The sequence below is a fragment of the Onychostoma macrolepis genome, chromosome 22 (genome assembly GCF_012432095.1).
Source record: "Onychostoma macrolepis isolate SWU-2019 chromosome 22, ASM1243209v1, whole genome shotgun sequence".
In the NCBI taxonomy this organism is placed as follows: Eukaryota; Metazoa; Chordata; class Actinopteri; order Cypriniformes; family Cyprinidae; genus Onychostoma; species Onychostoma macrolepis.
In genome coordinates, this window is record NC_081176.1 from 13,833,358 (window position 1) to 13,857,062 (window position 23,705).

Below are 23,705 nucleotides of genomic sequence, written 5' to 3' on the forward strand. Positions count from 1 at the left end.
TGAACATCTAAAAAGGAACAATGATCGTACCAGTTGCATGTTATACACAGACGCAATGTAGCTCTCTTGTATCAAAGACGACTTGCATTGTGAATATATATTTAACTTATTATTTTCCAAAACTGATGTACAGTATACCATGCCTCATGTGCTTTTTCTTTCAGTCGTTGGTTAAGAATAGCTGTAAATGTTCTTATATCACCTTCACTTTGAGCCTCCCAGGCACTAGAAAAACCAAAAAAGTACAGCAGAACTCTAATACAAGTAACCCATGTTTTTCTACCTACTTCAAATTGAAAAAGCACATTATAACATTTTCTTGGATAATGATGATTAGACATAGACACTCGTTTTATCCAATACATCTTTTCATATAAGTGGAAAATGCAAATCTACCCAAATCACCCAAGACAGCTACATTGCTCACACTTGTACTGATAAAGAAGAGTTTTTTACAAAAAGATACCTGAACATTTTCAATACACTCCACTGGTTCAAAACCCCATATCTCAGATCCATAATAAAGTATAGGTGTAACCACGCGAACAAACAAACACAAGGATTGATTGCAGCTGATTTTATGTTTACAAACAAACCTTAGCATGGAAAGCATTGCTTTCTTGCCTTGGCTTGCTAAAAGTTGTCAGGTTTTCCACCATGACAATTTTGGGGTAAACCACATACCCAGATATTTGTAACAATTAACCACTTCAATCTATTCACCAACAAAATACCATTTTCCCACACTGCTCAGATGTCGGCTTCTCCCCGTGTGGATTTTCATGTGAAGTTTAGAACTTTGTTTGTATGCAACATTAACAGTTTATCTCTAAAAGTGTAAAAGTTAAAAAACATTGTTTATGTACTGGATTAGCCAGGCTGCTTAAGCGAATAAACTTTCACAGTAACCTCTGTAAATGCAGAGGTGGGTAGTAACGAGTTACATTTACTTCGTTACATTTACTCGAGTACATTTTTTGTGTAACTAATACTTTTAGAGTATATTTAAAAATGGGTACTTTTACTCTTACTCAAGTACATTTTTAGTGGAAAAAACGGTACTTTTACTTCGTTACTGTGGGCGACGCTCCTCTCGTTACTTTATCTTAATGCATTAAAAATCCTTAAATTTATTCCAAGCGCGCCGTCTACTTTTTTTTTTTCTGGGCAATGAGCGATGCCCGTTCGCGAATGATTCATTCTTTTGAGTCAATTCTGTTCGAAGGCTTGATCAAATCAGTTGGCAGACCAGTGAATCGGTTCGCGAATCAGTTTGAATGATTCGTTCAGTTCCCTGCCGCACGCGCTGAGTCGTCTGAAGCGGTTCTCACTCAGAGTTGTAACATCAAGAGCGCTGAAGACGTGGCTTTGGATCTACAGTCAGCTGAAAGCAAATCTGCAAAGGCTATTGCTAGCTATGAAGATCTGATCTTTATTAGATGAGCACCGCGTGTGCTGTCGGTTCCACAGGTATAGATCCGATTACAGTACACGATACCATGACATTACCAGTTTGTTGTACATGTACCTTACACATTAAATGCATTGTATAATTTATTCATTAAATAAGCTGTCACAGAGTATGAAATAAACACCCGCCAAACCCGCGTTAGTTCCAGGAGGAATGCCTTGCCATGACACAATTAATATTGATATTTTCACAATATTTAGGCTTGCAGAAATAAAGGCTACATTTGTTTACATTTTGCAGAACAGACGGAAGAAGATCCGTCAATGTGCATTTGTTTCGTTATGTTCAGATGTTCTGTAGAGTTTTCACTCTTCTCTGTGTCAGAGGTTATATACATTTCTAATACATAATTAAACTTTAAAATATCATTTAATTTAACTCCGTGATGCAAATCAGAATTTGTATCAGCTGTTACTCCAGTTTTCAGAGTAATATTATCCTTCAGAAATCATTCTAATATACTGATTTATTACCAGTGTTGTTGAGGAAAGAAAAGAAAAAAAAAACCAGCATATGCTGGTATGGTATTTTTTGAAGCTGGAATGCTGGTTTGTGCTGGTCATGTGCTGGTCATGTGCTGGTCTTGAGCTGGTGCTCAAACCAGCATCCCATGCTTCAAAACATACCATATCAGCATATGCTGGTTTTTTCAACAGGGAACAGTTTTGGTGCTTAATATTTTTTGGAACCTGTGACAGTTTGTTCAGGATTCTTTTATGAATAGAAAGCTATTAAAAAAACAAAACAGCATTGATAATAAATCAGGCTGATAAAAATTTTGATTTGCATCACTGAAATAAATTACATTAAATAAAAAAATTTTTAAAAAGTATTTTGAACAGCAGTGTGTGTATATAAAACAATGTATCTAAATATCTAAATAAAAATAGACTATATTCAGTATATCCAAAGTAACTAGTAACTAACTACTTGAGTAGTTTTTTTATCCGATACTTTTTTACTCTTACTCAAGTAACTATTCAGACTATTACTTTTACTTTTACTTGAGTAAATATTTCTTCAAGTACTTTTACTTTTACTTGAGTACAGTTTTCGGGTACTCTATCCACCTCTGTGTAAATGAAACCTCCTACCATCAGCCAAAGATGCAAAATACTCATATCTCACAGGCTAAACAGGTCTTTCCGCATTGTCACTGCAGCATTAACTAGCAGTATCTAGAATGGAAATATCATTGGCATGCTTATCACAAATATTGGTATGTATTAATGCTTTGTTTCACTTTGCATTGTTGTGCAAAAGGCCTCTTTTTTAAAAAAAAGAAAAAACATTATGTTTCACGCTTTAATTATTTTAGGGGGCCAACTCACCATGTGTGTGTGTGTGTGTGTGTGTGCGTGTGTGCGCATGTGTGTTTTTGTGTCTGTGTGGCCGCAGCAAGTGGGTGAAAGGCTTTTTATGGTCATGTGAAACCCTTTACACTTCACTGGAAACAAATGTGAAAATGTTTTGCAGAATTAAGCTAAAAGAGCTTAGTAGTCATCTTTCATGCAGAATTAAAAGATGAACCTTTAGACTTACAGACAATTTAGACTTATTTTAATCTCAAAAAGAGATTGTTGTTATGACTTTGACTTTATATGCTGAAGTGTAACCCCAATAGAAATCCTATGCAAGCACGTTTTGCTCTACCGTTTTTTCTTCTTGTTTTGTAAATCCAGGGCCCTGTATTTAATTTTGTCCTTGTGCTTATGTTCATTCTGAGGTTACACGATAATGTAGTAGTTTTCAAAACATGGTGATGTATCACAAATCTATCAGCAGCATTTGACATGACTAACAGTGTAATTAATTGAAGTTACTTGCAAAATTCTGGCCAATTAAAGAACAGCTAGATTGCTTTTAAGATGAAAGCTATGATATATTTAAACTGTGAAAAACAGAACAGGAATTGAGGGGGAAGGAGAAAGAGGAAGAGAGAGAGAGAAATAAAGAGAAAGAGAGAGAGAGTTCTAACCCATCTTCACATCTGGATTGTCCTTCACTTGTAAACGCTTTTAATCCTTCTATGATCATATTTGACCATAAGTGGAGTAGATGATCATTGAATTGTGCCATTTGGAAGTTATAAAAATCAAAGAGCCTTTGATAAATGGAAAATGATTAACACAGCAACTTTATCCTGTCTGGGTCTCTTGATCTTGAGTGGTATGTGTTTTATATCCTTTTTATGAAATATATTTTGGTAATAGTATGGTCTTTTTTGACTTGTTAAGATGATTTTATATCTTCCCAGATCACTTTCCTGTTTGATCTGAAACAGATTTTTATTTACTCACTGAGACTGTCTGTTTTCTCCAGGTGCATTTGGCAGTGATACAGATGAAGTGAAGTCATTATCAGTGATGGAGGGAGAAACTGTCACTCTAAACAATGATGTTAAAGTACAGAGAGATGATCTGATACTTTGGACGTTTGAACCTCAAAACACTCGTATAGCTCAAATCACTAAGCAGGTCATTAATATGTTTAACAGTAATGTGAAATTTGGAGACAGACTCCAGGTGGACAGTCAAACTGGATCTCTGACCATCAGAAACATCAGATCTGAACACACTGGACTTTATAGAATAGCCATCTATAGCACGAGGGAAACTGCATACAAGAATTTCAGTGTTACTGTCTATGGTGAGTAAATTGATTCACTTGCTAATCCAGACTGTTTGTTATATTTTCAGTTCACCACCAGAAGTCAAAGTTGAAAACAGAAATTATTTTAAAATAGTATTTAAAATTTAAACACATTGTTCATTTTGCTTGTATTGACAAGAATATTTCTGTCATGACTCTCAGAGAGATTAGCATGGTAATATACATGGCAATGTTAATGTGTTTGGTATTAGCAGAATAGAATATGCTGCTGCTGAGGCAAACCCAGACTTGCTACTACCAATACATCCACAGACAATACATCCCCCAATAAAGCAGGAGCCAAAAGAAATGCAATACAAGCCAATACATGCATGCTGCCAAGTGTAAGAAAACAAGAAACTGCATGAACAGTTTCATTCGCGGCAGTTTACTTGTCGGTTATTTGCTGACAAGATAATCAACTACTTATCCACAGCAATGCATGTTCCATTAGTGCTGTCATATCTGACTATAACATGTCATATAGCCTTTAACACGCTCTCACACTGTAAAAAAAATGAAAAGTTGACTTAACTTAAAATTTCAAGGCAATTGGCTGCACAGCTTTTTTGAGTTTACTCAACTTTGGACCAAGTTGTTCACTCAACCCAAGTCACATGTCTTTTTTTTTTTTTTCAGCTAACACAGTTTTGTTAGTTAAAAAGACTTGTAATGCTTTTCCAATATGTCTCAAATTATGTTCTGTGAACTTTTTTTTACTTGTTTACAAACTAAGATATCCAGAAAACAGGCAAAAGTGGTCGAACATACTCTAGGCCTCAAAACTAGTCACACTAACCTCAAGAACGGTGGCAATCAACAAATGTTAAAAAGACAAGCCCTTTACATCACAGTACAACAAATAACTAACAATAATGATAAAACAACAACAAATAAGTTTAAATGACAGCAAAACAACGATCCTACAACAGTAACTGCATAATTTATTCATGCTGCAATGCATGCTGGGAACTCACAAAGCCTCAACATTTCAACAACATGACGTTCTTTGTTCAGACAACTGTGTTTGACAAGTTGGGGTAATTTTGTTGGTCTGACAAGGGTTTTTATGTAGGTTCAAGAAAATAGCATTTTTTAGTATATGAGACTCAAAAGGTTTCGTAAACTGGAAAATGTGCAGTTGCATTTTTTACAGTGCATACATTTATTATTTTAATATTTTGGGAAGAGTAAAGTTTACTTATGTGGTTTCAACAGTAAGATGCATTTATACTTGTCCAGTTCTAGCTGGAATGCATCCCAGACAAACCCCCTGAAGTGGTTTGAGATTAGATTGGTTTTAGCTGGTTTTAGCTGGTCTCCCAGCCTGACCAGCTAAGGAAGTTGCCAAAACCCCTCTAAAACCAGCCTGCTGACCAGCTAAGACCAGGCTGGATGCTGGTTTTAGGTTGTTTTTTTTTTCAGCAGGGAGGCCCTATAGACATATCTGTTGATTTCTGGAACACAATGGCCAATCAGAGGCGTTTCAGTTAGTCAGAATCCACTCACCGGTCAAAACACAGAGTTTTGTTCAGTCCTAAATTTTGGAAGCTGTGAATCCTCTCATTATAACAAACAGTCATCAAATGCAAGACTGTTAAACATGACGTTCAGTTTAAAACTTTTTTGATTACGATTGCTTAATTAGTATGTTAAATGTTTTTTTTTTTGTTATCAACATTTTTATTTATTTTTGTATACATAACATCCAAAATAAAAAATAAAAAATAAATAAAATAAAAAAATAAAAATAAAAAACAACAACAGACACATACTCAATATCTCAAAGTCCAATCAAAGGGAGGGAAAGAGGGAAAGGCAAGAAAAACACAAAAGTCCCTCCTTTATACAGTCACGTATATCAAAAAGAAGTATGTTAAATGTTTGAATGTTGAGCTCTTTGGATCTCATGGCAATTCGTACATATTTTACAAGGTGGCTTATTTTGCAAATTTTTTGCTGAATCAGATGTATTTTACAAGTTTCCCAATTCATGTGAATTTGTACATATGACCTACACCTAACCCCGCCCCTAAACCTACCCGTCCCTGAGGTCTAGACAAATCATACAAAATCGTACAAGTGAGGTCGTACAAATTAGCCACCTCATAAAATACGTACGAATTGGTCGTGAGATAGCACTGGACTGAGCTAAGGACCTATTAGCTTGCACCATCCAGAGTTTCATGAAATAACTTTGTATTTAAAGATGTCTTAATTGTTTAGATGTCAATAATGCATTGTTCCTGAAATAATATTTTATATTTCTAGCTCGTCTGCCTGTTCCTGTCATCACTAGAGACTCTTCACAGTGTTCTTCATCATCTGAAAGATCAACAAACCAGAATTGTTCACTGCTGTGTTCAGTGTTGAATGTGGGTCATGTGACTCTCTCCTGGTTCAAAGGAAACAGTTTATTGTCCAGCATCAGTGTGTCTGATCTCAGCATCAGTCTCTCTCTTCCTCTGGAGGTGGAATATCAGGAGAACAACACCTACAGCTGTGTGCTCAACAATCCCATCAACAACCAGACCAAACATCTGGACACCGATCAACTTTGTCACACATGTCCAGGTAATTCAACAGTAAACTGAATTTCTGTGTTTCATCAAGTATATAGAAAGAATATTGTTTCTGGGTCTGTAAATGCACTGTTGATGTGAAGCCAAAGTTAACTGCTTTCTTTCCATTTTAGAATCGTTTCATGTAAATAAAGTCCTTGCTGCATGTATGTCTGCTGTAGCTCTGGTTGTACTCGTGAGTGTGATGTACTTTCTCTGCAGGAAACGCAAAAGAGCGGCACAAAAAAGTAAGCCTTATATTCTGTTCCTATAACAAGAATAAAGTATTAGTACATTTGCATTAAAATGGATATTAGTAATTGAGAAATGAACCCTATCCTAACTCTAAAACTTCAGGAAATGGTTTTGAACCGTGTGTGAATACAGCAGAAACAGTCCAGACAGAAGATGAAGAGGTACAATATGCCGAAACAGGATTTTTTAGACAAAATGAACAAATAAAGGTAAGATTTTCATGAAACACCATTTATCAGCATGTCCACAACTCACATGACTTACTTTATTCTGTGAAACATAAAAGATGACATTTTTAAAGATTATCCAGGTCACGTTTTTCAGTATTACTGAGGATGGGGCTGTCGAGCAGCAAAATGACAAAACATATATAGTCCAGATGACTGTGTGATATTCCAAGTCGTCTGAAGTCGATAGCTTTGGCTTTGTGTGAGGAACAGAATGAAGTCTTCTTACATGGAAAATATCTCTTTCTATAAAATAATGATCACTTAAACCTGTCGAAATATAGACGATATTCTGTGCATGATGTTAGGAGCATTTAGGCGGTCTGTAATTAAACTTTAATTTTTTGATCAGACCAATAATGGGCCCGGAGGTCTCTTTCTCTCTGCAGTCTATAAACACCACAATGACACACAATTAGTATTTAATGTCATGGTGAAATTAACGACTTTAACTTATCGAAATCTTTTGTTTAGTGAAGTAATTCTGTGCTGTCTTTCAGAAAGCTAACGGGACGGAGGAAGCAGTATACTCAAGCATTGTCAGGCCACACTGATCAAACTTTCTCACTGCGGCATTTATATGTCTGGATTTGTCTTCTAACCAGTCATTCTAATACAAAAGAGGAAGACAGAAGAACTCAATGGAATGAATTTGATATTTGACTGATTTTCAACTGAAATGTGAAAATATACCTCTATCGGACAAAGATACATTTGCATTAATGAGCTCTAATGCTGGAATCTTTTCAATGGTGCCTTTTTTGTCATACAGTTGTCTGTACATATAAAAGCTTTTGTTTTCCCCTAAGGTGGTAAATTAAATAACATAGATCTAATTCTTATATTTTTGGTTAAAACATTTGGTCTGTATTTCTACACAGCTAGAGAAGATAGAGAACGTATACATACACTGTTGTTGCACATTCCTTCAGGAAGTGAAGCAGGAAGTGAAGAGTGCACGTTTTTCAGTTCATGATCTGTTTTGACTCAACCAGAAATGTTTGATTTTTACTTCAAAAATATTTGTTAAATGCATTTAAATGCAGGCAATATTACATGTTAAAGACTGTATGAATTATGCTGTATTAAGAACTACTCATCGAAAATAAAGGAGCATATCTAGTGGTTGTGTCATGTATTTTACAAAGTCTTATTATTTGTGACTAGGGATGCAACGATTATAGATTTTGTTGGTACGATTATAGTCTGAGGAATAATCACGGTTTCACGATTATTACGATTATTATGCATTTATTCATTTCACAACATAAAATCACATAAACACTCTTTAGATATTAAAGTGTTATTTATTGCTGCCTTTTGAAACAGAAATAACACAGTAACCAATAATACAGCACAAAATAATAATACTAAAAAAAAAAAAAAAAAAAAAAAATAAAAGTCAATCTCTCCTATTGGAATTAAAAAAGGTGACCTCTGCTCTGTAAACACCCATGTCAGTATTTCCGTTTTGAAAATAACAAATGTATTTGGTGTTTTCATTTCATTCTTTCTACATTTCTTTTGGACCTGAGGTACAGAACTCGGAAAGATGGTGAAAAATAAATTGACTTATGAATAATACTATAACAGGGATGATAAATCACAATATTAATGAAGTATTATTAATATATGACTAATATTAACTTTATTTATCCCACAGAGGACACTGTTAGTAATGAGGGGAATAAACTAAACTATTATTGTAATCAACTGTCATCAATACTTATTCATTTTAATAATCTTTATTCATCTGATTTTACATAAGGCCTGAGAAAATCATGTCTATTATTTTGGTTTGTGAGATCGAGATCGAGCTGCCCACAAACATTTAGGAGGACAGAAACGTGTTGTCAACGCTGCCCAGCGACTTTCATTAATAAAATAGCTTATAGAGACTGGATCGCTACATTATATTAATCAGCAAAGAGGGGGTAAAATGACTGTTTAAATAACTAAACTCAAATCTTCATTGTTTGTAGTGACGCAGATGCAGGTAGGCTAAAGCCTCGTTTATACTGCGCCTGGCTCTGCTTCGCGAGCCTCCGCTGACTGCGCGCGCTTCACACACGCGCTCGCGCTCTCTCACTGCACTATTTCATCTCTAAAGCGGCAGAATGTTCGAGCTAACGAACGTCGCGTCAGGTGGTCCTTGCCTTCACGTCGTGCATTAAAATCGTTTATTGCACATCCAGAACAGGTTGGCTAGCTGTGCATTATCCCTTATGTATTCACTCTTTAACAGCGATTTTACGGCAATATTGATGTACCCAAATTTAAAATGGCCCCACACTATCGAATTCAGTCATTTCTGTGGTGGAAATAAAGGATCGCTGTTTGGTTCCTCTGTCATAGTTAATCTAGTAGCCTCCGTGTCTCTGATAAGCACGGCATTTTAAGCTGGTGCACCGCTAGTGTAACTTTGTTTTCGTTTTGCTCATGTTTCAACAGTTCCATTCCATACAACAGAAACACTCGGTGTAGCAGAGCCTTTACGATTAATTAACCGTGACGTTTTAAAGCGCGGTTAATCGTAAAACCGGTAAATCGCTGCATCCCTATTTGTGACCCTGGACCACAAAACCAGTCTTAAGTCGCTGGGGTATGTTTGTAGCAATAGCCAAAAATACATTGTATGGGTCAAAATTATCCATCTTTCTTTTATGCCAAAAATCATTAGCATATTAAGTAAAGATCTTGTTCCATGAAGATATTTTGTAAATTTCTTACCATAAATGTATCAAAACTTAATTTTTGATTAGTAATATGCATTGCTAAGGACTTCATTTGGACAACTTTAAAGGCGATTTTCTCAATATTTAGATTTTTTTGCATCCTCAGATTCCAGATTTTCTAATAGTTGTATCTCGGCCAAATATTGTCCGATCCTAACAAACCATACATCAATGGAAAGTTTATTTATTCAGCTTTCAGATGATGTATAACTCTCATTTTACAAAGATAAAGTTAATTTGTAAGTACTAATTAATTTATGAGGTTAAAACCTATTAGGTTTGTTACTGTAGAAATGAATGGGTGAAATCAACCCATTATGTTGGTTAAATAAGCAACCCACTGCTGGGTCAGGTTAACCCATGTGTTTTGTCCTATATTTACCAACTAGGTAACTCTCTCATAGTCTATATAATTTTTTGTTTGTTTGTTTTTTGTTTTTTCACGATCCTGGAAACAAACAGTTGATGAGGGCATGAATTAAAATAAGAAATATTTAAATTGTATCCCCAGAACCCCAACTTCTCTGATTTTGAAACTGGATGCACTTATAGCGATGGAGTAATAAAGTGAGGGATAGACAAGAAACAATAACTAAATCACAACTGCTCAACAGTCCAATAGATGGCAACGTTAGATTGCACCATGGACCAAAAACAAAAACAAAAAAAAAAAAAACCTGGAAGAGTGGAAAAGCACCTGACGATAGTGTTGACTTCCTCCTACAGAGCGCGAGCATATCTAAAACATTGTAATTAATTAGTTTACATATCTTTTCATAAAATCTTCAGCTTATGCTCTTTTCCATTTAAAGCAGACTTAATTCACTGTATTATGCGGACTTTATCAGGGATTGTTCAGACATATTTCGAGGAATATGATTTCAGACACTGTTTTCATCTACCTGTGCGTTCTGTTCACTAGTGGTAAATCGGATTTCATGAAATGCGGTTTAGACCATATGCATATGATCGTTTAAATTACATTTATGTATTCCGAATCTGCTTCTTTTTTTTTTCTTTTTCTTTTTTAGTTAGAAGTAACAAGTTTAAACAATCCTTCTTCCGCAATCCACACTAAAAAACAGCTTTCGCTTTTAAAAGCAATAGGCTAGGTTACATATAAGAGGCGAAAGAAAATATTATTCTCGCTTTCTTATTAGCTACAGCAGCAAAAGAAAAAGTCCCCAATTTCGATTCCACAACTTTCCAAAAAGAAAAAATAAATAAAAAGAAAGATTGTAAAAAATGGTCCTTTGGCTTAACGAAAAAAAATGGCGTAGTCTATTTAATTTAATAATGGTGGGAATTTATTTATTTTTTTTCTAAAAGTTAGCTAGTTTTGAATAGGTTATAGTCAAATGATGTGAGGTTTTAACTGAGATGAACATTGTCCGTTAAATATAAAATTAGGAATTTTATGTCAAAACCTCATCTTCAAATTACACTAAGCAAAGGGACTGCAGCCATCTGTTTATTACAACAACAACAACAAAACATCTTATTTGCTAAGCTTCTTCAGCTAAGTTAAATTTGCTGTGTGCTTTATTTACTGATTTATTTTAAATCTCATTTCAGGTGTGTTTGAGACACATGGAGTAAAGACAGTTTCAGTGATGGAGGGAGATTCTGTCACTTTAAACACTGATGTTGAAGTACAGACTGAAGATCATATTCTGTGGACATTTGAACCACAAAGTATTCAAATAGCAGAAATTATTAAAAGGGACCAATTACACTTTGTATTTGTCAGTAATGATGGGATATTCAGAGATAAACTGCATATGGACAATCAAACTGGATCTCTGACCATCAGAAACATCAGATCTGAACACAGTGGACTTTACCAGATGCAGATCAGTAGTTCAAAAGTCTTACTGAAGAGATTCAATGTTACTTTGTATGGTGAGTAATTCATGTTACAAGTGCACAAATTAATTCTAGTCTGAACTCAGTATGAAGAAATGTTTTCAATACAAAATCCAATTGAAATGCACAATACAACAGCTGAAATGACCTACAAATACTGAAATGATCGATTAAATTATAATAGATAACTTTTACGGTTTCTGTCATGGGGGGGGGGCGGGGAATGCAGACTGAAGCTGGTCCCTGGAACTGGATCTCTGGCCTTCAGGAACATGAAAACCACAGAATCTGGACTTTATCATCTAAATATCGCCGGTCCCAGAGGAAAAGAGTCAAAGACATTTAATGTCACTGTTTACAGTGAGTGTTTCGTATATGTAATCTAAAATGAAATAGCCTAATGTGAGAGGTTTAAAAAATTATTTTCATTACATTTACAGAATTTAAGATTTGTCCACTTGCTTTGTGGCCACAAAGGTGCTGTAATGTTACAGACATAAATGTGTTTTTATATACCTACTATAGTGTTTTACAGGCTCCTCGTCCACCTCTACAGTAAGTGACTCCAGAAACTGTTCTTTATCATCAGAAAGGTCATCAGTGACATTTTGTATTTTTAAATTTTTTTATTTTTTTCAGTTGAGGATATGCAACAGATTTACTTGATAGAAAAATAGTTGATTCAGCAGAAGAGGATCATAACGTTCAGCAACACCGAGCTGATGTCTTTTCTGAACTTGTATTCTCTTCATTATGATTAAATAATATAAAGAAACCGGTATTTAGGTCACTTTTTTGGGGGGTATTGGTGCCTTTTTTGTCATACAGTTGTCTGTACATATAAAAGCTTTTGTTTTCCCCTAAGGCGGTAAATTAAATAACATAGATCTAATTCTTATATTTTTGGTTAAAACATTTGGTCTGTATTTCTACACAGCTAGAGAAGATAGAGAACGTATACATACACTGTTGTTGCACATTCCTTCAGGAAGTGAAGCAGGAAGTGAAGAGTGCACGTTTTTCAGTTCATGATCTGTTTTGACTCATAACCAGAAATGTTTGATTTTTACTTCAAAAATATTTGTTAAATGCATTTAAATGCAGGCAATATTACATGTTAAAGACTGTATGAATTATGCTGTATTAAGAACTACTCATCGAAAATAAAGGAACATATCTAGTGGTTGTGTCATGTATTTTACAAAGTTTTATTATTTGTGACCCTGGACCACAAAACCAGTCTTAAGTCGCTGGGGTATATTTGTAGCAATAGCCAAAAATACATTGTATGGGTCAAAATTATCCATCTTTCTTTTATGCCAAAAATCATTAGGATATTAAGTAAAGATCTTGTTCCATGAAGATATTTTGTAAATTTCTTACCGTAAATGTATCAAAACTTCATTTTTGATTAGTAATATGCATTGCTAAGGACTTCATTTGGACAACTTTAAAGGCGATTTTCTCAATATTTAGATTTTTTTGCACCCTCAGATTCCAGATTTTCGAATAGTTGTATCTCGGCCAAATATTATCCGATCCTAACAAACCATACATCAATGGAAAGATTATTTATTCAGCTTTCAGATGATGTATAACTCTCATTTTACAAAGATAAAGTTAATTTGTAAGTACTAATTCATTTATGAGGTTAAAACCTATTAGGTTTGTTACTGTAGAAATGAATGGGTGAAATCAACCCATTATGTTGGTTAAATAAGCAACCCACTGCTGGGTCACGTTAACCCATGTGTTTTGTCCTATATTTACCAGCAACTAGGCTAATAACAACCCAAATTGGGTTGTTTTAAACCCAGTGTTTGTTTTTTCCCCTAGAAAGAGAAATCACACATTTAAAATTAGGCTTTCTCATAGTCTATATAATTTTTTTTTCATGATCCTGGAAACAAACAGTTGATGAGGGCATGAATTAAAATAAGAAATATTTAAATTGTATCCCCAGAACCCCAACTTCTCTGATTTTGAAACTGGATGCACTTATAATGTGGAGTAATATAATATATGGAGTAATAAAGTGGAGTAATATAGTATATGGAGTAATAAAGTGAGGGATGGACAAGAAACAATAACTAAATCATAATTGCTCTACAGTCCAATAGATGGCAACATTAGAGTGCACCATTGATCAAAAAAAAAAAAAAAACTGAAAGAGTAGAAAAGCACGTTAGTGTTGACTTCTTCCTCCTACAGAGCGCGAGCATATCTAAAACATTGTAATTAATTAGTTTATATATTTTTTCATAAAATCTTCAGTTTATGCTCTTTTCCATTTAAAGCAGACTTAATTCACTGCATTATGCGGACTTTATCATGGATTGTTCGGACATCTTTCGAAGACACACACACCGTTTCCATCTACCTGTGCGTTCTGTTCACTAGTGGTAAGTCGGATTTCATGAAATGCGGTTTAGACAATATGCACATGATCGTTTAAATTGCATTTATGAATTCGGAACGTTTCTGAATTCCGAATCTGCTTCTTTTTTTCTTAGTTAGAAATAAGTTTAAGCAATCCTTCTTCCGCCATCCACACTAAAAAACAGCTTTCGCTTTTAAAAGCAAAAGTGGGCAAGGTTACATATAAGAGGCGATAGAAAATATTATTCTCGCTTTCTTATTAGCTACAGCAGCAAAAGAAAAAGTCCCCAATTTCGATGCCACATCTTTCCAAAAAGAAAAAAGAAATAAAAAGAAAGATTGTTAAAAAAAAAAAAAAAAAGTCCTTTGGCTTAACGAAAAAAAAACGTTAGCTAGTTTTGAATAGGTTATAGTCAGATGATGTGAGGTTTTGAGATGAACATTGTCCATTAAAGATAAAATTAGGAATTTTATGTCAAAACCTCATCTTCAAATTATACTAAGCAAAGGGATTGCAGCCATCTGTTTATTACACACACACAAAAAATCTTATTTGCTAAGCTTCTTCAGCTAAGTTAAATTTGCTGTGTGCTTTATTTACTGATTTATTTTAAATCTCAGTTTCAGGTGTGTTTGAGATACATGGAGTAAAGACAGTTTCAGTGATGGAGGGAGATTCTGTCACTTTAAACACTGATGTTGAAGTACAGACTGAAGATCATATTCTGTGGACATTTGAACCACAATGTATTCAAATAGCAGAAATTATTAAAAGGGACAAATTACATTTTGTATTTGTCAGTAATGATGGGAGATTCAGAGATAAACTGCATATGGACAATCAAACTGGATCTCTGACCATCAGAAACATCAGATCTGAACACAGTGGACTTTATCAGATGCAGATCAGTAGTTCAAAAATCTTACAGAGGAGGTTCAATGTTACTTTGTATGGTGAGTAATTCATGTCACAAATGCACAAATTAATTCTAGTCTGAACTCAGTATGCAGAAATGTTTTCAATACAAAATCCAATTGAAATGCACAATACATCAGCTGAGATGACCTACAAATACTGAAATGATCGATTAAATTATAATAGATAACTTTTACTGTTTCTGTCATGTTTTGCAGCTCCTCTTCCCATTCCCGTCATCAACAGAGACTATTCACATTGTTCTTCATCCTCACCTGGATGTTCATCAGTGCCAAAATGTCTCCTGCTGTGTTCAGTGGTGAATGTGAGAAATGTGACTCTCTCCTGGTTCAAAGGAAACAGTTTAATGTCCAGCATCAGTGTGTCTGATCTCAGCATCAGTCTCTCTCTTCCTCTGGAAATCAAGTGTCTGGATGATTCCTACAGCTGTGTTGTGTCGTATTCATTCACCAACCGGACTAAACATCTCAGCATCACTGAACTCTGTCTGACATGTTCAGGTCTGTGCCTTTTGTAGCATCTCTTTGCCTAAAAAATACTACAAAGTGTCTCTATGCTAATAATGTTTTTGCTTTCTCCATTGCAGAACTCCACCAGCATGCACTTGAGATACTGCTGATAACATCCATGTTTCTGCTGTTAGCGTTCATGATTGTAGTTGTGCTGATGGTCTGTCGCCTTTTAAAGTGCAATCGAGGAAAAGAAAAGGGCAAGTATTACCTACAGCTGCTAAAATTAATCTCCTTATGCAAAAATATGCTCAAATGTGCCCGCAATTTATTCTAAACAGATTCAGGTTTATTTAATTTCATAAATGTGTTATTATCAAACAGCCCAGACTGAAGAAAAGATGGATAATGCTGATAGCTCAGGAGCTCAGGATAAGGTAAGATATGTTTGTTGTTTTCTGACTTTAATCGCTTAATCTGTTTGTAGGAAAAATAAGCTAATCGTTTTTCTGATGTTGTTGGTAATTTAACACTCATCATACACAGTTTTAAAGAAAATCCAGCCAGTACTTGATCATCAAGCTCCCATGTTCATTAGATTCTATTGATGCCTTTATAGTTATTTATACCTGATATGGTGCATTTGCTGCTTTGGTCTTCTTTCATATATCTGCTTTACATATTTTTCGCCAATGTTCTCTTCTAGATGTGTGTCTCTCTTCCTACAAAAGAATGATGGAGAAGATGTGCACAAGATGTCCACCCCATTGCACAAAGTATTCGGACACCATTAACAGTTGACATTTATTTGCTTAAGGCCATTTCACACTGCATCAACAGATGCAGACCAACACTGACTGAGAATAGAACATCACTTCTCAGAGATTCCAAGATCCCATAAATGCCAATTCTACATGTTTAGTCTGTGAAAACGAGCACTAACCAATGCCAAGAGATACACTGATCAGACCAAACCCTATGAACATATCTGTTGCTGTTTGTCAGCGTCTGTCAGTGCAGTGTGAAGCTCCTGTACTACTCTCCAGTGGAAATTTATATGACTGTCGCTTGTCATAAAAAGTGGCTTAGTAGGAAGTACTTATACGAGCATTTATACAGCACCTCTGTCAACAGAGGTTTAGTTAAAACTGCCAGAAATAATACATCTTTGGTCGCCAGTATTACTTTTTTCATAAATGTTCGATGCAAACAGGTTAAACTGTTGGACTGTTGGATTTTGTCCACAGCCTCCAGATGCCAAAAATTATCACAAAAGCTATGAGCAGGACTTTTTTATTTCAATAGTAGTTAGCTGTGAAGTTCAGTGTAGAGTAGAGGCTGACATTTTTTCGGGAATCACACGGGTCACGGGAATCCCGCGGGATGGAAACAAAATCGCTACGAATCACGTGATTGGGACGGTACAGGAAAAAATGTAATCGGGAGTGGGCGGGACCGGGAATAGTAATGATACACAACTTTATACTCAAATATACCTTTTATGTAAATAAACTATAAACTGTATATTTTAATTCTGAACTCAATTGACCTATCGGTAAGCGCTTCCCCTCGAATGCAGACTAACCAATGGCAGTCGAGTATCAGTTGCACAGGGAGCGGAGCTCAGACATCTTTAGGTTTCAGCTAGAGCTGTAAGATTCCGAAATTTTTGGAATCGATTCCGATTCCGATTCCTGGTTCTGGATTCCTCTGTTGTTTTCGATTCTTTTTCGATTCTTGTTTTTTTTTTTTTATCGAAGGAACCTAATCTCGCCATGACTGCAGGATATAAAGGTCGTAGAAAGTATCCTTCTCATAATATGAAGCTTTATTTGTAAAAAAAGAAAAAAAAAAAATGACAATACATTTCTATAGCTATGATTGATTCTTAAATTGTAATTTTGTCTGCTTTGCCCGTGAAATTAGTCATAGCTCACTGTTCAGCAGAGACATGCATTTATCGCATAAACTGAACAAGACATGAAGTGTCTAAAATAGATGTGCAGTTAAGCTGAATGAAGTTTACTTTGACTGTATATGCTTTGGATAAAAATAACAAACTGTACATTGAAACAAAATAACCAGAACATTAACAATAACACTGATAGAGCTCGTGGTTTATCTGTCAGTCAGATGCGCTCTCGGCCACTGATCTATGCTCGTGACGTTTTCTTTTAGAATTATCATTGGCTGATAGAAATAAAAATAGAATTTTAGATGGAAATAAGATCCTCAATCACGTCATGATCTATTCTGCCGTGCAGCGCTCAAAATTGTGGACAACATAAGCCAGTTCCACCGTAAAATAACCCTGAATATATATATATATATATATATATATATATATATATATATATATATATATATATTTTTTTTTTTTTTTTTTTTTAACTGGTTCATTAAAACTATCCGAAAGAAACTTCTAATCACTTTTAGCGAGCATGAGGCGAAGGGTAAATATAAAAATGGAATAGATCTTTTATATATATAAAATAATCTTTTATCACAACTCTTGTAATTACCGCTTTTATCGAGCATGAGGTGAATGGTGCTTCTCAAACAGAAGGCTGCATTATGATGATGCAGTACCGACTCGTTTTCTTTCAGTTTATTTTCATGGATTTAAATGTGTGCAGCCTTCGTAGTATGCAGTCTTCCGTTTGAGAGGCTCCCATAGATAAGCTCAAGGGCGTAACCATGGTATAGATATTGGGGGGGTCCAAATGTGACTCCAGCAGTTCATTATTCAGCCTATTTTCAGGGTATAATGCTACCTACCTAGCTATAATACTGAGCCATTTAAAGTGATATTTTTTCACATTTATTCAAAAATTGCCGCGGTATTTTTAACCATGGCACTACTGACCATTGGGGGTTGTTGCGATAGAGGCTATTTACACTAAGTGAAAATAGCAGTATTCTTTAGTGATATGCTATTTACACAGTGCAAATAGCTTTAGATTCTATTTATTCTCTGTTAAAATAGCATGATTCTGCTAATTACTTATTGCAAATATTGAATAAAAGGGTATGATTAATTGTGGCGAAAAACATTATTAGAGAAAAACATTACTTATTGCAAATAGTGGCACTTATCTGCACCTCTGCATTGTAATACATTATAAAATAGTATGCAATAACTTATTGAGTGTAATTTTTAAATTTTATTTCAAATTATTAGGACAAAAGCCCTCCCTACACCTACCCGATACTTTATGTTCAACTTTTTGATTATTTACTAATCAAAATATTATTACTATTAAAAATAAATGCTTTTCTTATTTGAAATTTAAAAAGGGAGAAAAAAAGTTCGCCAAAAGGCAGATTCGAACCTGGGTCGATCGTGTCTAAAGAAGCGTAATACACGCTTTACCATCTGCGCCACTGAATCTAACGAGCGATAACCGACTTTTGCTAATTTGATTATCCCATTAATACGTTTGTAGGTGGAATTAGTGTAAACAGCCTCTGCCAACAACATGGATATTTGCACTTAGTCTGAAAAAAGCTCTGAATGAGGAGTCGATTCTCTAGTTTCAGCGTCATAGAGAAACATTGGCAGATCCGAAGTTCGCATCAGTTTTATGGGATTATGCTTCAAAAATGGAAAAACGATGTGTCTGGGGTACTTGTAACACTGATTCCAGATATCCTGAGAGGATGGGCGATATAATTTATTTTATTACATTTCCTGAATCCAAACAAAACAGAGCAAAATGTCCCTGAGTATTCAACCCCAATACAAATGAAGACAAAAACGTTCATTTTCTGGTTGTCATACAGTCATTAAGTCACAATTTTCATCTGCTCACGCAGAAAGTTAATGTTGTCTTGTGCTTTAGCAAGGTATCTCTGGCTAAAACTAGCTAACGTTAAAGTTAGCGAGTCCATGCTAATGTACAAACCTAAATAGCGGACTGTTCTCGTGTCTTGTAACGTTACAGTGTAGGTCAAAAACACAAACGAAGGTCTACATTTCAGTGCCTCTCCATATTAAACTGGTTAAATGTACATTAATTTAATCGTACCCTGCGATGTATGAACAGTGTTGATCCTGCATGTTGTCATTCGTGATCGTGATGAGACTTCTCCCGCTTGCATTGTGATCTGTAAACCCTCCTTCGAGTTACCCACCGTATTTATTTTTAAATATTTTATAAATCCCTCCATGGAATATTTAATTCCCATTTGGTGGCCTTCTGTGTCCAAAATTGTGCAAAAACATCGTGGGACAAGGTTTTCACACTGTAGCTGTAATTAAAAGACAGTGAGCAACTCCGTTTGTTTGTCCGAGGGAGCAATAGTAAGGGGGGCGGGGCTTACTGATAGGTCAATTCTAGTTGCCCTGTCTCGCTCTCCTCCTGTTTGCTTTGGTGTGGCAGATCTTATCTGTAAAGACTCGTTTATCTGTGTACACTCAGAATAACAACGAAACGTTGCGCTTTAAAGCAAACAGGGTGCGCTTTAGGTCTCTGAGCGAGAAACTCACAGCGGCAATGCATTCTGGGAATTTAGGTCACGGGAGCCACAGCGGAGACTGAGCGGTAGTGAATGTAGACTTTTTATATTATTTAAAGGGGTGGTTTACTGCGATTTCACTTTTTTCATTTTAAATAGTGTGTAATGTTGCTGTTGGTGCATGAACAGTATCTGCAAAGTTGCTGCGCTTCTTCGAAGAGGAAGAGTTATAGTGGAGAGTTGTATCCATGCCGTCGAAACGGTGTTATTTTCACCCAGCTGACAGGTCTTCTGTGTTCGGGCTTCCTACGGACGCTGTAGTGCCAACGCTGGCTTTAGTAGCCAGTTAGTTAAATGATGTTTCGTCTGTCTTTGACAAACGCGTACAAACATTTTGGACCCGAATTTGTAATTATGTACTAATTTTGTAAATGTATTTTCCATGTATACGTTATGACGTAATTTTTCGATTTGATCAAGAACGTAAACAAGCCAACGCTGTTTGGTTAGTAGTCAGTTAGTTCGATGCTGTTTTATGTGTATAAGACAAACGTGTACTAACTTCAAACAATTATATGTAATCACAACAGTAAACTTCATTCAGAAACGTTTGTAAGAGCCGTGCTTGCGGAAGTTCTGCTTGACTCTCTTCATTACCGCTTTCTGGGTCTGATTCTGGCTCAAACTGATACGGCAATATTGACACTATTATTTACATTTGACCAGACCTCATGCAGCTGTGATTTACATAAAATTTAATGTGTGCAACGTCACCTACACTGTGCATAAACTGGCTTTCAGTTCAGTATAATAACAAAAAACTACATTTTGGGTTTTTATTCAACTAAGGTGGGCACGCTGTGATCTGTACTATATTTTTACTGTAACTGACAGATTTCGGCCAAAAATAAATTAATAAAAAAAAAATGTAAAAAAAAAAAAAAATGGGAGTAATTCTTCCGGGAGTGGAATGGGACCGGATTTGCCCCCAGTTTTTTTCGTGGGATTGGGATGGGACAAGATTTTTTTTTTTGTGGGAGTGGGACGGGAGAGGTTTGAAAATGCACTCCCGTGTCAGCCTCTAGTGTAGAGCAACAGGATACAATCATCCGGTCAATAAACGCGACCATGTTATGGAGGATGATCAGATATTTCTGTTTATTTCTGTTTTCTGCGTGACCAGAGAGAAACTAGTAGCCAGGCAAAGAACAAGTGACCAATCCTGAATGGTGACGTCACTACACGAATTCTACCAGCACAGTTCTCGGTGGAAAAGCAGCTAAAGTTTGTACTTACATAACATTTTACATTTACATTTACATTTAATCATTTAGCAGACGCTTTTATCCAAAGCGACGTACAAATGAGAACAATAGAAGCAATCAGACCAGGCACAGTCCAGAAAAAGGTCCGTGAGAGAGATTTGGTACCTCTTTGTGGTGGCACCACAAGGCGTCGTTCACTTGCAGAACGCAAGCTTCTGGAGGGTGCATAAGGTTGAACTAGTGAGTTTAGATATATTGGTGCAGTGCTAGTTGTCGTCTTGTAGGCAAACATCAGTACCTTGAATTTGATGCAAGCAGCTATTGGTAGCCAGTGTAACCTGATGAAGAGAGGGGTAACGTGAGCTTTCTTCGGTTCATTAAAGACCACTCTGGCTGCTGCATTCTGAATCAGTTGTAGAGGCTTGATAATACTTGCGGGAAGGCCTGCCAAGAGAGCATTACAATAGTCCAGTCTCGAGAGAACAAGAGCTTGGACAAGGAGTTGTGCAGCTTGCTCAGACAGGAAGGGTCTAATCTTCCTAACGTTGTATAAGGCAAATCTGCAGGACCGGGCCGTTGTAGCAATATGGTCTGTGAAGCTTAACTGATCATCTATCATAACCCCAAGATTTCTGGCTGTCCTGGAAGGAGTTATGGTTGACGAACCCAGCTGTATAGAGAAGTTGTGGTGAAGTGATGGATTGGCTGAAACCACGAGCAGTTCTGTCTTGGCAAGGTTGAGCTGAAGGTGATGATCTTTCATCCAGCTAGAGATGTCACTCAGACAAGCTGCAATGCGAGCAGCTACCGTCGGATCATCTAAAAAAAATGTCACAGACACATTTAGCCTACTATTAAGATTTTATTTTTCATAAGAAAGCTGTCATTATGTAAACAACTGTAAATAGTGAATGAAAAATACTCTACATTTTTTTTTTTTTTTAATTATTATTATTATGTAACCAATTGACCCTTCACAGGGAGTTTGATTGAGGTGATCTGACCAATCATAATGCTGAATCTATCATTTTTGTCTGACAAACAAACCAGACAGGAGAGTAGATTAACATCAGTGGACTTGAACTTGAAAAATGCTGTCTATTGACGTCTTTGAGCGATTGAAACAAGACACCTTCTAATGTTCATTCATGTTTATTTCATGGTATAGTTAAGAGGAAGTGATGATGCACATGCTGCTTGAACCAGGTTCTACAGCAATTTGTCACGAGTCGACACATTAAAGAGCCACAAAATGGTATTTATTGTTTGAATTTCCTAAAAATAAAAAAAAGAGTAAATTTGAAAGCTGAGACTTTGTTTCATATCAAAAGTAACCTGCTCTGTCTTGACTGTTGGTGTGTTGTCAGTTTCCTCTATTCCGCAGTGTATTTGTCACTGCATGAGAACGTGTGTAGTTTGAGATCGGCATATATCACATTGTACTTGAGAAACAAGTAAGTATTAAATGTTGGGGGAGTATTAAAAGTATTAATCAAATTAAGAAATCAAATGTCAATGATCATGCTATTCGTTTTCCCATTTTCAAAATAGTTTGGGAAACAGAATCTGTTGTCAGTCTGTATTTTGTGACACAGAGCAGAATGAACATGGCTCTTCACACACTGTGACACACAAGCAGCTTCAGTGAGATCTGCTGCGGTCTGCTTTATTTAGGTCAGTATGGAGTCAGTACTCAAACTCAAGTGTTCTAAAAACATTCTGTACAAATCATTTACATAATACGGTAAGATCCCTTAATATACACTGAATCCACTATCTTTAATACCACTTCAAAGAGGTATTTGTTGTGAAGCGTATCACACCATTCATCATGTTCAGAAACTCACATGCAATGAAACAAGATATTTTGAAAGGTTTCCTACTTACTGAAGAACGTTTCTCAATTTTAGGAATGCAAAAAATTTACAGGCTTCTGTACATTACACACTCACTGTGACGTCTGGGATTTCTTACAGTTCGATTTGTGTTTCATGCATTAATAACATCAAGAAATTAAATTAAAAAATAATAATGCCAAAAATGGACAACTCTACAATAGATTCATTACAGCTCAAAAATCACCCTAAGAAAGTGACAGTATCATCCCTATCACTCTCATCAGAGCTTCATCCCATGCATCTCTTTCCTCTGTTTTCTGGTAAACATTTGCACAATATTGGCACTGACATTAAGGTGACCAGGCGTGCCACTTCTCAAGGACATGCACAATTTAGAAATCCCGTGCAGAACATGTCCCCAGGAAGTGGCACGTCTGGTCATCTTAACTGACATAAATCAGTACAACACAGTCTTGGAGACATACAGGAACATCTTTCAGTCTCACATTTGCCTTGCTTGCAACTGCAGTGGACTACCTGCAACACACTTTCAGGGGCAAGATTTCTAGTGGAGCAAGGAGCAAGGCTTTGTATCTTGCATCATCCACAGTT

General features: G+C 35.9%; 2 protein-coding genes and 1 long non-coding RNA gene across 5 annotated transcripts; all 3 read left to right on the forward strand.

Moving 5' to 3' along the window:
• The first annotated feature begins 1,379 nt into the window (after nt 1-1,379).
• LOC131529911 (signaling lymphocytic activation molecule-like) lies at nt 1,380-8,279 on the forward strand. 3 transcript variants are annotated; one of them, XM_058759911.1, is made up of 6 exons: nt 1,380-1,470; nt 3,794-4,120; nt 6,395-6,697; nt 6,819-6,932; nt 7,042-7,148; nt 7,667-8,279. In XM_058759911.1, the coding sequence occupies exons 1-6, from the start codon at nt 1,440-1,442 to the stop codon at nt 7,718-7,720; spliced, it is 936 nt and encodes a 311-aa protein (XP_058615894.1). In that variant the 5' UTR covers nt 1,380-1,439; the 3' UTR covers nt 7,721-8,279. The 3 variants fall into 3 exon arrangements, with proteins under 3 accessions (XP_058615894.1, XP_058615895.1, XP_058615893.1); XM_058759912.1 differs by lacking the exon at nt 1,380-1,470 and adding an exon at nt 2,353-2,690; XM_058759910.1 differs by lacking the exon at nt 1,380-1,470 and adding an exon at nt 3,443-3,640.
• Nucleotides 8,280-10,598: 2,319 nt separating this feature from the next.
• LOC131529920 (uncharacterized) lies at nt 10,599-12,937 on the forward strand. Its single transcript, XR_009268250.1, has 3 exons — nt 10,599-10,825; nt 11,477-11,803; nt 11,997-12,937. It is a non-coding gene; the product is annotated as an uncharacterized LOC131529920 (long non-coding RNA).
• A 1,011-nt stretch (nt 12,938-13,948) lies between these two features.
• LOC131529912 (uncharacterized) lies at nt 13,949-16,377 on the forward strand. Its single transcript, XM_058759914.1, has 6 exons — nt 13,949-14,169; nt 14,768-15,100; nt 15,281-15,583; nt 15,670-15,792; nt 15,917-15,969; nt 16,239-16,377. Exons 1-6 carry the CDS (start codon nt 14,085-14,087, stop codon nt 16,266-16,268), a joined length of 927 nt encoding a protein of 308 aa, XP_058615897.1. The 5' UTR covers nt 13,949-14,084; the 3' UTR covers nt 16,269-16,377.
• The last annotated feature ends 7,328 nt before the right edge of the window (nt 16,378-23,705 follow it).